General features: G+C 38.8%; 1 protein-coding gene across 1 annotated transcript in view; it reads right to left on the bottom strand.

Moving 5' to 3' along the window:
* The window catches only part of LOC145778120 (uncharacterized), a 24,216-nt gene extending 15,103 nt beyond the window's left edge, over positions 1 to 9,113 (bottom strand). The window contains exons 1-8 of the mRNA XM_082589534.1: positions 8,988 to 9,113; positions 8,251 to 8,399; positions 4,002 to 4,151; positions 3,409 to 3,441; positions 2,934 to 3,121; positions 2,325 to 2,493; positions 1,467 to 1,505; positions 303 to 481 (exon numbers count right to left, since the gene is read on the bottom strand). Coding sequence (XP_082445660.1) covers positions 303 to 481; positions 1,467 to 1,505; positions 2,325 to 2,493; positions 2,934 to 3,121; positions 3,409 to 3,441; positions 4,002 to 4,151; positions 8,251 to 8,399; positions 8,988 to 9,061 — 981 coding nt within the window. The 5' untranslated portion in view covers positions 9,062 to 9,113. The remainder of the gene's footprint in view (positions 1 to 302; positions 482 to 1,466; positions 1,506 to 2,324; positions 2,494 to 2,933; positions 3,122 to 3,408; positions 3,442 to 4,001; positions 4,152 to 8,250; positions 8,400 to 8,987) is intronic.
* Between the last annotated feature and the right edge of the window lie 4,423 nt (positions 9,114 to 13,536).

A 13,536-nucleotide genomic window follows, 5' to 3' on the forward strand; every position in this document is an offset into this window, starting at 1 on the left:
CTTGAGTAATATCATTGTAATAAACATAAATAATTATGATAAAATTTGATTGCGTTGCTGGGCTTCGTGTGCCTATAGTTTAACAAGACAAACTCTCTACCAAAACTCTATCATTCTATCAGTTACATTAGTTTAGGTAAAAACAGTTGTCGGTCGAAACTTGTTAAATTGGAGACGAATTTTGAAAGTAAAACATTCAAACAAAGATAATTTGAAGCAGATTTTATTTAAGTTGTTTTCAATTCCAAAACAAAACCAAACAAGATATTTTCCAATCCAGTTAGGGTTACTTGAAGCCTTACCTTTAAACCATCGCAGCACCTTTCAGTTTCCACAAAGTCAAAATCCAGTACAACTTCGCGACCTGCTCTCGCGTACAAATACCACTCGCAATATTGGAAGTTGCCATAAGGTTGAGGGAACAATGGGGAAGTGATTTCTTGTGACGTGTCACTGGTGGTTGCGTTGTATCCACATGCTCCTAAGTTGGAAGTTACAACTTGTCAGAATTTTCACTTGATTGTACAGTACAATTCGTCACCTCAGGAGGATTTGAAAAAAAGTGACGAATTAGGCGAACTGACGAATTATATAAACAGGTCAAAACTACTGTACACCATAATGGGACCGACGAAAGTGTGACGAATAAGGCAAACTGGCGATTTAAGCGATGGCGAATTAGACGAGTTTTACAGTAATTACTCATGCGAGTGACAATCATTGAAATAAAAATATTAGTCATATGCCATGTAGGCCTACACATGACGGACTGCAAGTTTTCGGACCACGCTATCAAACGCGAAATTTTTCAACGAAACGATTGTAAAAAATAGATTTATTTATCGATTATGACAAGAAAATTGATTTAGGCCATATTCTAAACCAGGGGTCCGCAAATAGTGGGTTGCGACCCAAGTTTGGGTCGCGAGATCATTTACTTTGGGTCGCAAAACAGTTTAAACTTACTATAAATAATAAATATACCAGTGCCTAGTTTGGCAAAAATAAATGAAATGCAATCGTATACTTTTGATGTGCTTAGTTTCAAATTATTTATATTTCCAATGGTAGTACAGTAGTTCCCGTTTATTAAGCCCAATTTGGTCCGTTCCGGAATTCCTGAATGTATAGGAGTGGCAGAGAATCGTCCACCCTTAACAGGCCCTCTCAATCAACCCTCAATCGACCCAAAATCGTCCAGTTTCGATGTAGGCTGAATAAGCAGGGACGACTGTATTGAAATTGATATTAAATTGCAAAGTAGTTTGCTCAAAATTATATACTTCCGAAACGTTTGGGTCGCGAATATTTGGAACAATTGTGTTTTGAGTCGTGCCAACAAGTATTTGCGGACCCCTGCTCTAAGCAAGTGAAATTAGTGTTTATTCCAACTAAAAAATAAATAATGTTTTCTATTTGCTTTGTATGTAGCCTATACATAACGGCATGCACAACCGACATACTACCTCTTTTTGGTTCTCCAGATGTTGAAGTAAATTCGGCTTCTAAAAGAACAAGTTTAAGTAATTTTTTAGTCCATCCCACATAAAAAGGTGTTTTACAGTGCCTAATATCATCCAACTGTGAAAAATAAGGAATGTAGTCCAACAGAGGATCTAGGCTTGTTAGGTTATGTTAACTGTCTTCTTTAAATATTGCAGAGTTTTATAGGTATACTTTTGTTACTTTTATAGTTTTACTTTAGTTATCCAGGTATACTTTTGTCGGTTGTTTAGCAGGAATTCAGTACAGCCAATCTGCGCAGATTAGGCTTCAAAGTGTCAAACCAAAACTTAACCGCTTGCTTTCAGCCGGTGATGAACCGAGAACGTTTTGAGTGGGGAGATTTGCCAACTCCAAGGCTACGAGTTCAGAAGCGTTGATAAGGGGGTTCGGGAAGGCATTTTTGGACTCGGGCCTTGGGTGATTTTATAAGCCCAGAACATGTCTAATAGCCCGAGAAGTTACAAAAAGCCGCAATTTTGCTGTGATGCATTTGCATCGAGCTCATTTGTTTGGAGCTCTTGCTTTATGGAGATGAAAACTATTTTTTTTCCATGATTTTGTAAGTATTTTTGCTTCTTAGGAAGTGTAGTATATTTTTTTCGTTTTAACAGAGAATTGTTTTTACGCCCCGGAAATGTGATTGGTTCAACACCCTAAATTAGTTTATTAACGGCCCTGGCTACGGATTTACTTTGGTTCAGTTTGCTAGACTTAGGCTATCTTTACACTTCTGGTTGCAAGTAATAGTATCCTCACATGCAATATCATACTGTATCTTTATTAGTTTTAGTTTTTTCAATAAGTGCGCGTATTCTTACCCACTGATCTGTATGCGATTCGGAAACCAGTTCTGTTCGAACATTGGGCAGCACTGGAAAAGTAAATTTGTACAGAACTCGCCATGGAATGATAATTTCTTCCCGCGACAAAGGACGCCGAGTATTGCGTAATAGGAATAATTCCTCCTGACTCAGGAATGTCATAAATCTGAAAGAAAAAACGAAAATGTTATGTTTTAATTTCATATCAATGGTAGTACAGATCTTTAAAATTCGCTAAAAGCAACCTATTGCACTCCAGCAGTCGCTTATACTTTGTAATTGAGAGCAGGGTTGTTAAGAGGATGATTTGCGCCCGATAGCATATTGAAAAGATCCTTGGGCCCTTAATCACCACACTTCTTAGAAAAATGCGCTGTATCCAAAGAATACGCGGGGGTTTCTTTTAATTCCTGGATCCTTTGGAAAAAATACAATCCCTAATTTCAACCCGGGCCTGATTTCAAAAGTAGGCCTACCTCGATTTTCAAAAAGAATTCCAACTCTAAAAGAGTTGGAACTGTGTTCAAGAGAAATCAAGAAGGTTACAATGCCGAACCTTTGCAATGAATTAGTGACCGGATCATTGATTTAACAAAGAAGTCCTACCAGAAGAGAATCAATGCAAACTTCCACATCAATTGTCTCAAATGATAATTCAATCCTTTGTCCAGGTTGTGCGTTAACTCGCCATTCGCAGGAGAGATCAGATGGATAAGAAAATGGATGTCCAGGAGATTGAATGGTTTCAAATTTAGATGATGCCTGAAGTTCAATCGGTTCCGCGCAGACATTTTCTGAAATAAGTTTTAAAAATAAAAAAGGACTATTTGATTTATTCAAAAAATAAAAAGCACAAATGAAGATGCTAAACTCATGTTCAGCAAACATTTCGAAAACTGAACTGTCTTCATTTTTAGTGCTGTTGAATGTCAGCGTGATTGTCATTAAAAACAATGTAGCCTAATTAATTGTCACTTTGATATGTAATTCATAGAAACAAAAGATCTACTACATCTTTGACAAAGATTTTTAATGCGTCAAGAGAATTGATTTTGTGAAATAATCGAACTAAGCAACTTACCTTGTCTGCAGAGGTTGCGCGGTTCGATAGAAGCTGCGTGTAAAAGATAAAACCTTTAAACAATATAAAACTTATTCAACACCCCAAATAGCATATCTACATTTAGTATATAACTGCTTCTTCTAAGTCGGCTTATCATTTTGAAAAAAAAAATTGTTTATCTAACTCCTGCAAACGAATGGACAAGGTTTTAGCGTAAAGTATTGAAGTGAACTATGGGAAGGAATTCTGCTTTGTTGGAAGAAGTGAAACCTGTTGCCAAAAAGTAGCCTACTTATGTAAAATTTAGAAGAAAACGCAAGTTGGCTGAATCAAAATAGAGTATCACTAAGAGCATTCCAAACTACGCCTAAACATGGTAGGCTATAATATGAGACGGTGAAATTGAAGGTCGGTTACGACCAGAAACTCTAATTGGAATCCAATAATTTAGTTCAAGATATTGCAGTTGTCATTAGCCACTGCTTGGCGTTCCACAAGATAACCTATCCCTTGTTTTATATCATTCCAGTTGCCTCCTGCATTATCTCCCATTTACAACATTTGAGCATTCGACCAAGTCTAAAATCTAATTTAGATTAAAATCGCCTTACCTTCGCAGTTTTGCGTGTTACAAAATTCCGAATCCCAATAGGTCCCCCTGCATCCACCGATTAAGTTGCAATTTCGATATCTCAGTCGTATTCCTCCGCCACAAGTCAAAGAACATTCGTTCCATTCACTCCACTCATCGTAAATTGGTGCTGAAACGACATGCCAATACCATGAAGGAGGAGAGGTTACTACATATTACGAGTCAACATAACTGAGCCTGCGTTAGTTAGTTGGTTTTGAATCTTTATCCTCAGACTGACAAAGCCTTAATAGGTTATTCCTGGTAGTTTTGCATAGCCTACTTGTTTGTAGAGGCTCTGGACACAGGCAGGGCCTACGAGAGGGGGGTACGAAGGGTACGGCGTACCCTTGAGGGCCCAGGCCTGTGGTTGTTGGGGGGCCCGAAATTGTGATTTTATAGTTTACGCGAAAAAATGTTTGGTTAAAACCATCCTAAACGACTAAATTCAAGCATAAATGTTGTTATTCGTTAGTCCTTGGGGGGCCCGTAATGTAGCAAAAGGGCTTAGAAAGAAATTAGGTGTCTAAAGTGGTGACTTAATGCCTTACGTGCAAACATGTTCTGTTAAAAGCACCCTAAATTAAATCACAAAAGTTGGTTATTCTCCTGTCCCGGGGGGGAGGGGCATAGTGTAGCAAAAGCAGGGTTGAGAAAAACCCGGGATTTTTTTAAAAATCCCAAACCGCTAGTTTTTTTTAATGCCCGGGTGTTTTTGGGCTTTTTTGTGTTTTTTAAAAACTATTTGAAAAAGGAGGCAAACTTGGTTTTGAATCTTTATCCTCGTACTGACAAAGCCTTGATATGCTATTCCTGGTTGTTTCGCATACTTGTAGAGGCTCTTGACGCAGGGCCGGTTACCGAGATTGGCAGAATGAAATTTCCGATTGTTGAAGTCTTGTTACCTGGGAATTATTACATCCATTAAGTGCCACTGAATGGAGAGGGAGAGCAGTCCTTAGAATGCGTTGATCAAGCGCACGCCCCGAAAGTTGAACCAGCACCGCTTGATCTTGAAGCTTCTTCGTTCACGAAGTCACGCGCTAACCAATTGAGCTATCGGGGCGACTTAAACCTTACATTATGTCATTATTCAGATGCATGGGATAGAATTTAATCTAGGGTAGGCCAATGCCATTCTCTGTTGTTACAAACTTGCATTTGATGATGCTCAGTCTTATCTGGCAGCAGTGCAAGATAGGCCGGTACCCGGTCATTTGGTCGACAAGATGTTAGGTCGACAGAACGACTCATTTTAGGGTTAGTTAACAAGCCTTTACCCTAACCCAAATGTCCTGTCGACCAAATGTCTTGTCGACCAAACGACCGGCTACGGGGTAGGCCTCATATGAGGGAAACGACATATTTATCCTCTTTCATATTCAGTATTATTGTGCATAGCTTATTAAAATTAAAGAATAGTTTTATTGCAGGTTGATACTATTATTGCGCACAAATGTCCAATTCTGCAGTAAAATGTTGTGTGGTGTGCAATACGCCTAAGCAAACATCACACGTTTTGCCCAAGACAAAGGAGGCCCGGAGTGAGAGGGGGGCCCGGAATGACTCTTCGTACCCCTAGTGAAAATTTCTCTCAGAGGCCCTGGACACAGGGCCGGTTACCGAGATTGGCAGAGTGAAGTTTCCGATTGTTGCAGTGTTGTTGCGGGTAATTTTTCCATCCATTAAGTGCCGCTAAATAGAGAGCAGTCCTTAGAATGCGTTGCTCAAGCGCACACCCCGAGAGTCGAACTAGCGCCACTTGATGTTGAAGGTTTTTCGTTCACGAAGTCACGCGCTAACTAATTGAGCTATCGGGGGCGGACGATGCGTTGGGCAGGCTGAGCTGAACTGTTGATTTGTGATTTTTAACTGTTGCCCTCTGTGGAGACCCAGCCAACAATTTCATATCCTTTAATTTTTACTGTGATCGTGAAAATGGAAAATACGGACAAGCTTATCTAATGCAAACAACACGTACAACAACAGTAGAGATAGTAGACATTATTTCTATAAGGACAAGCATTGAAACTCAATTCTACCCAACATTTGATAAGTTGATGGGTTGGCATGAGGTAAATCCCGTTGACAGGAGGGTCCAGGGGGTACTTTTGCATCCGGGTTCAGGGTAAAATTAGGGACCCGTGATCGTTCCAAGATGCGCGAGAACTGAAGGAAACCACCGCACATTCTTTGGATACCATACATTTTTTTAAGTATCTTGTATCTTGATATGGGGCACGAGCATCTTATTGGTACCAAGCACAAATTATCTTCTAAACTTCCCTACGAGGGGCTTTTACTGTTTGACAACTTTCAGTGTCTTATAAATGAAAGTAGACCAACAAGAAACTGGTTTCAAATCGTTCAATTGCTTTCGAATAGCTTTGTTCAATAGCTAAATAGGCATAGGCGACGTTTTTCAGGGTTTTAGCTTTTTCAAAGTAGCCTACACTTTTCGAAAAACTGTTCGAAAAAGTTTGTTTGTTTCTAGATATAAGGCACCTGCAGCTAATAAGGCCCGGCCAGTAATAAGGCCCACCCTCTGGATCTCCGTTGTTACAAATCTTTTGAACAAAATTGGATGCTCTGATTGCTGCTATGGTGAATTGAGACTAACTGGTAAAGTTTCACAGCCTAAAGTTGAGAACTTTTTGAGTTATGGAAAGTTGAAGTTTGGGGGACTGAAATTGAGTGGTTTTATTAATTTTCACATATTTTAGACTGTTCTGCAGTTAACAAACCGCTTTGACTTCCGTTTTTTTGCATTTTATGTGAAAGATATGTGCATGCTGATGCAGTAAAACCAATAAATTTGAACGTTTTTTCTAATTAAACCAAGACTGATAATGAGGATCAGACTAGGCTAATTTTGGTAATGAGGCCCATGGGCCCCTGCGGTAACGTTGTGCACCCCTGGTTAAGAAAGTGAGGGTTAAAGACTTGAGTGACCTAAACAATTCTTGTTACACCATTAATCCAATCTGTTATTGCAATGGAAATATCATAATTTCAGAATCAAAATACTTTATCATCCCTACCATATCTAAAAACACCATGTCGCTTTTTAAAAAATGGAGCATGGGGCGGGGGAGGGAATAGTTGTCTCTGTGTATTTAATTATTAGTTATGTGCCTGTGTTGTCGATTAGAATTTGTTTTGTGGTGTTGTTATTGTGAAAATACACCTTTTCCATCACTTTTGGTGCTAATTCAAACCGGGCCTTATTCACAACACGTGCATCTAATAAGGCCCGCTTGAGATTTTTTTTATTTTTTTAATATTTTACAACCCCTTTTACTTAGAAACTTGTTTCATAGATATGTTGTTTAGATAGACCCAAAGTATCCTCATTCCAAGTTTCGTTCAAAATTATGCAGTATTTACAAAAATATTGAGGTTTGAAAATTAGCGCCTTATTAGCTGCAGGTAGCCTACATTATGAAAGATTTAAAAGTTAATTTTTAGCAAAGTTTTACCGGTAATAATTTGCTAAAAATCAATTGCAAGTCAAAAGCACACAAACTCATTTAGATTTTAAGGTATTTATTACAATTTTGTAACTGTAGGCTACAAGAATTCAAAGCTTTAAAGGTTTGTCTGTAATGTAGCCTAATCGCTTAAAATCTTTTATTATTTGATTATACGCTACATTTGTTAGCAATTCAAGGTGTCTGATAGATCTAAAAATACAGTATTTTTTTTATAAATAAAACACGAAGTATTTAGTCCAAAACTTTTAGATAGCAAGTAGAATTTGCTTGTATTATAGTAATGGGAATGCCACTTACAGTAGCGTAGCCAGGAATTTTGAAAGGTTTTTTTTTTTCGACCCAGCGGCGGGGGGTTTGGGGGGCCACCCCCAAAAAATTTTTAAAAATTACTTTGAATTTGGTGAATTCTGAGAGCATTTTTAACAAAAATGGGAGTATGAATATTCCTGTAAAATGGTGCTGTCCGGTGGCATAGCAAAAGGATAAGATCATGTTTTCTTCGGCATTTTTCGGAAATAAAGCTAAGTCTCTATGTTGTCTTGTCGCTAATTCCTGGCTGAGATGTTTGAATGTTTGGTATTGCCAAAACTCGCTCTTTTAATGCAGTTTCGTTTAAAATTAGGCAATTTTTTTTTAGACTGAAAGCATCATTCTCAATATCGTGACGTCACACGCGTGCCAAAGTGGGGTTGCAACCCCCAAAAAACCCCCTTGGCTACGCCACTGGCCACTTACCGCATACTGGACAGACTTCACAAGCTTGACAACTTTTCTTGCAGGCGTGAAGCGTACGGCCTTGACACCAACGCTTTCTGTCTTTGGCGACGCGTATTGTGCAGTATGGAATGTATCTTTGATCGTCTTTGCATTCACAGGATGAACACCTGATATTAAAAAAAAATAACTTCAAGGTATGAGGGAGCAGCTTAACAGTGTTTTGTCTTTATGAGAGAGTGCTAGAAACGATAATTATTCAGATGAACATCCATACTTGTCAGTAGCCTATTTGGAAGAACATTTTGCTGCATCATGCTTGGGATAGCCCCAATAAATTGACAACATCAAAGTTTTTGGGCTCAAATCTATCATTCAACCAACTAAACAAAGTTAAAAAGTTTTTGTTTTTTTGCATTGCGCTGCAGATCAAAAAGGCGTAATGCTATTAACTACAAACGGCTTAATGCTGGAGGGATTCTCTTCTGCTCAGCTCAGCGTTATATAAAAGTTCATAATCTAGAAACATTAAATAATATGAGATGTTCTACTGGTGCAAATTAAGCTAAACTATCACAAGATTTTTCAGTGAGAAATCAATTTAAATGTCTTTTAATTTTATAAGCTACCTTCAAATTAAAGTCTACGTGAATTTTTCTACCCACATTTTGACATCCGCTGCCAAACATGCCTGAAAACAATAAAATCAATTTGCGCATTTCTCTTCCTTTTTTTTGAGGTAAGTTTATATAGGATACCTGCAACTTTGGCCACTTTTGCTTTGGCATGCTTCATGGTCGTAATTGACGCAATATTCTCCACAGCTTCGCATTCTAGTTCGATACCCTTCGCCACAAGTCACGCTACAACCTGTCCATGGGGTCCATTCCTCTGCATGAAAAAAATATAAACAAAGTGATAAAAGTCTACTTTAATAAAAGAGGCTGCGTGGTAAAAGGTTACACAAAATATTCCACCTCACTTCATATAATAATGATAATAAAATGACATTAACTGGCAAAATAAAAATAATAATAATGGCAGTCGACAGATACGTGCTTCTCAGCGCTGTACAAAGCAAACAGTGTCGTGATGAAAAATTCAGAGGAAGGAAAACGTTAAAGTGGTCCAAAAATAGTTGATGAATTTTCGCCTCAGTGTTTCATGTCTCATCTATTCATGGCTTATGACGTCAGTGTCGAAGCCAGATGAGAGCATCGTTTGTATGATGCCTCTTTAAGTCGATGTCATCACAGAGAGGCTGTAGCGTTGGTAGGAGGTCCAGGAAGTGCTTTTGGACCAGCGCTCTGGATAATTTTTGGGTACCGGAATGTTTCAAGGAAAGATAAGAATAAAACATCATCATATATTGTATGGAGTCTTATTGTTTTCTTTGAAAGTTTCTAGTTTAGGACTTGAATATTATACGTTTTGAAAAGTATAAGTCGAAACTGCAATACATTTAATACTCTTTCCTAATTACCGATGCACTTTTCAGTGGCGCACGACCGACGTTCTTCAGCCTGTCCTGGGCACAACCGGATAAGTGAGCTGCTCATACACTCTCGACTACGCACCTGGGTGCCTCCTCCACATGTGGCGCTACATTCGCTGTACGCCCCCCAAGAGGCCCATCGGGTTGCTGTGAAATTAAAACATAAAACACTATTGACTTTTTTTTCATCTTCACAGTTGGTAGACTACGGTGATTGTTTCTAAGAATAACAAAAGAGAATTTTATGTTTGAAGACGACGTTGTCTTGGCAACGGTTGGCGCCACAAACATTTTTCAGAAATTACACGAAATTTTATAGATGTCCTAGCTCGGCAACGCAGTGGATCATTACTTAAAGTAATAATCTGATGGATTGGTTAAAGCAGGGGTGTCCAAAATTTTTCAAAGCGAGCTAAATTTGGTAATGCGGAAGTGCCCGCAGGCCAACAGTTTCAGACAATCTTGTTTTGCGTAAAAAAGGTGTAGGGGAGACCGGGGCAAGTTGTGCAACGGAGCAAGTTGTGCAAGTCCCCGTTTGAAAGGAAATAAAGAGCGTAATGAATCTTTATCGCCATTATTATATTTTACCTATAATGCCTTTGAAGCACGTGAATTGCAGTTATCAGTTTTTTGGGCAGGTTAGGCTTGATCAACGATATAAGGTGTTTAGGTCTTAGGATCTAAATTCGGATGCAAACGAAATTTTGATATTTTGGCTGCACAATAGAACTAGTCAAACTTTAGCAGCTGGGGTCAGTAGACATGTGATGTAGGCCTTGTTGTATTTTCGCAGGTAAAATTTTTTTGTACATTTGTCAGTTTTCTTGAAATTTTTTGTTCTTTAAAAAAAGTGTGAATGGGGCAAGTTGTGCAATTGATAACGGGGCAAGTTGTGCAATTGTAATAGTCGTAATATGTTGCTCAACTTGCCCCTGGCACTAATGTTGCTCAACTTACCCCATGGTGCTACACAGCTTGCCCACCATGGTGTTGCACAACTTGCCCCGGAAAATAATCCGGGGCAAGTTGCGCAACCGTTACTTAAACTTGAATACAGTGCAAAATAATAAATAAAACCAACCAGTTTTTGTCTTAAAACTTGGCTTATTAGCATGTTTTTGAAATGCAATACTTGAGTCTTCGAAAAAGTTATTAAAAAAACAAAAAATTAGATTTAAAAAAAAAAACTGCTCAACTTGCCCCGGTCTCCCCTACATATAGGAATGTTGTATTATTTAATGCCATTTTCATACAACAAAGCAATATGTAGGATAAAGTATTTTGTATGATTTCTGTGTGTCTGTGCAACAGGCGGGAGCCATACAAAAATGTCTCGCGGGCCGGATTTGGTCCGCGGGCCTGACTTTGGACATCCCTGGGTCAAAGGAATATTTATTCTCGGACTGAGAAAGCTTTTTTGACTAGCTTAAACTTGACGGTTTTGCATAGGCTACTTGTATAGGAATTCAACCATTGACGCAGGCCCGCTCACCGAGTTTGGCAGAGTTAAGTTTCCAATTGTTGATTGAAGTGTTGTTGTCTGTGAGTTATCCCATCCCCTAGGTGCCACTATAAAATGTTTGCTCAAGTTAACAACCGGCAACCAGTCTGTTTTAAAGTTTCTTCGTTTGCGAAGTCAAACGCTCAGATAACTGAGCTATCGGGCGGACAGCGGACTGTAGGTTGGTTTCGAATCTTTATCCTCGGACTGACAAAGCCTTGATAGGTTATTCCTGGTAGTTTCGCATACTTGTAGAAATTCTTGACGCAGGCCCGGTTACCAGCACCGAGATTGGCAGATTGAAGTTTTTCGATTGTTGAAATGTTGTTGCCGGGGAATTGTTCCATTCACTAGGTGCCGCTGAATGGAGAGCAGTTCTAAAATGCGTTGCTCAAACGCACACCCCGAGAGTCGAACCAGCGCGAATAATCTTGAGCCAGGCGCGTTACCACCGAGCTAACGGGGTGGGCTATGATTACAATATATGTTAGGCTACAAGATACGCATGTAAACTTTGTGCGACCACAGCTCCTTAGCTTAAATGCAGCCTATCTGGCTTACTTTTAAAGTGTTTTCAATAATGTATTGTGCAATGTGCGTAGACTATAGCTTTCTGTTTCAGCCTTTTGTTTTGTGTATTAGCACGGAAGATGAAAATCCAGTTAGACGTGAGTAAATGTTGGCACTACCGGTACTAACGTAAAAATTTAAATGCATTGATTCTACCTGGAGGGCTGTCGCAAAAATTACAAGTAGATCTGCAGTTTCTCATTAGATAATCCTGTAAATTGGCATCTCCACATCTGGCTTTGAATACTCGGCATATATATATCTCATCGTGGCAATCTAAAATAATGTTACTCTGATTAATACTTAATTATTATGCTTAAATATACACCAAAATAGCCATAGTTTAGTCTCCATTCACGTGTGCATGCGCAAAAATCAAAGCGTATGATAAGCCAAGCAGAACAAATTTATATATGCCATCACTCATCAGCAGTGCCTATCGTAGCCAAGGAGTTGATAACTTCAACTTCGTACTTCTCATGAGTTAGACCCATAATATAATGATAGTATTTTTATGGATTTAATTATCGCAAAGTTAGATACGCCTCAAAGAGGGGCTGGGGAAAATTTCATACCACCATCTGGCTACGCTCATTCTCAACAGTGCCACTAAATGGTTATAGTTACCCTTTAAGTTCTCATTTTAGTTTAAGCATACAATGAGAGTTGAACTGTCATCATTTGACGTTTGAGATTATAACAGAGCCAGCAAAGATAATAGCGTAACTAAAGTTGGTTGTATGGTAGACAATATGGACTAACGTACAGGAAATATTATTAACATTACAAAAAGAGATCTCAATGCCACGCATAAAGCTAAACGGAGAAAATTCAAGTAAACATAGTAATCTTCTAGAATAACGTGCAGCAAATCGCTGAGGTTTTTGGAAAGTAGTATAGGTCTCACAATACACTAACTATGCTTTAATGCAGGGGTCACCAACCTATTGTGCATGCGGGCCACTTTGGCACTAAGGAGAGCTGTGGCGGCCGCACCAATAAAATTTTAGGTGGGTTGACTCTTATGCCAGAAAAGAACGCATTTCGTACCCAGTATCCAGCGTTACATGTTGTTTAATATTTATCTTAGAAAACCGCAGCAACAAAATTAGTCCAATAACGCTACTGTCAGGCTAATAAGCTCCTTTTAACAACACTTTTGACTTCTAACGAGGCCACTTATTTCGCGCACCTATAGCGAGGCGAGCGGTTTCATCAGAATATTCATCGCCAAGCAAGAGTGGTGTTGTCACTTTGCTTCACAAAAGATATCTTGCAATTAACAGTTTCAGTAAACAAGGAAATGTTTGCCACATCGCAATACAGGCAACAATAGTGACCTGCAAACATATCAGCGAAAAGTAGGCTTCAATAACAGAGAGAAAGAAACCAGGCACCATGAAACAAACGCTTGTGGAAATCACCGAAAAAACGTTTCCATCGTAACTCCATCGTAACTCATGAACAGTGTTCCCTCTAAAAAAGCGATTAGTTTTTTTTGTGAGAGTCTATACTGAGTCTATAAAACCGCCTTTCTTTGATTTATAGACAACTGTCACTTGCGGTGCTTCTCAGCATGGCAAGAATTGTTGATTAACAACATTTTGCAGTAGGCCTGCTAAGCTAAATATTTTCATAATACAACCAAAAAAGTCTTTAAATTTATATATAATCTTTTGCCAATTTATTATAAATTGAGTTGGCACACCGACCTATTTTGCCAAAAAAAACTTGAATAAAG

The sequence above is a fragment of the Aplidium turbinatum genome, chromosome 10 (assembly GCF_918807975.1).
Source record: "Aplidium turbinatum chromosome 10, kaAplTurb1.1, whole genome shotgun sequence".
In the NCBI taxonomy this organism is placed as follows: Eukaryota; Metazoa; Chordata; class Ascidiacea; order Aplousobranchia; family Polyclinidae; genus Aplidium; species Aplidium turbinatum.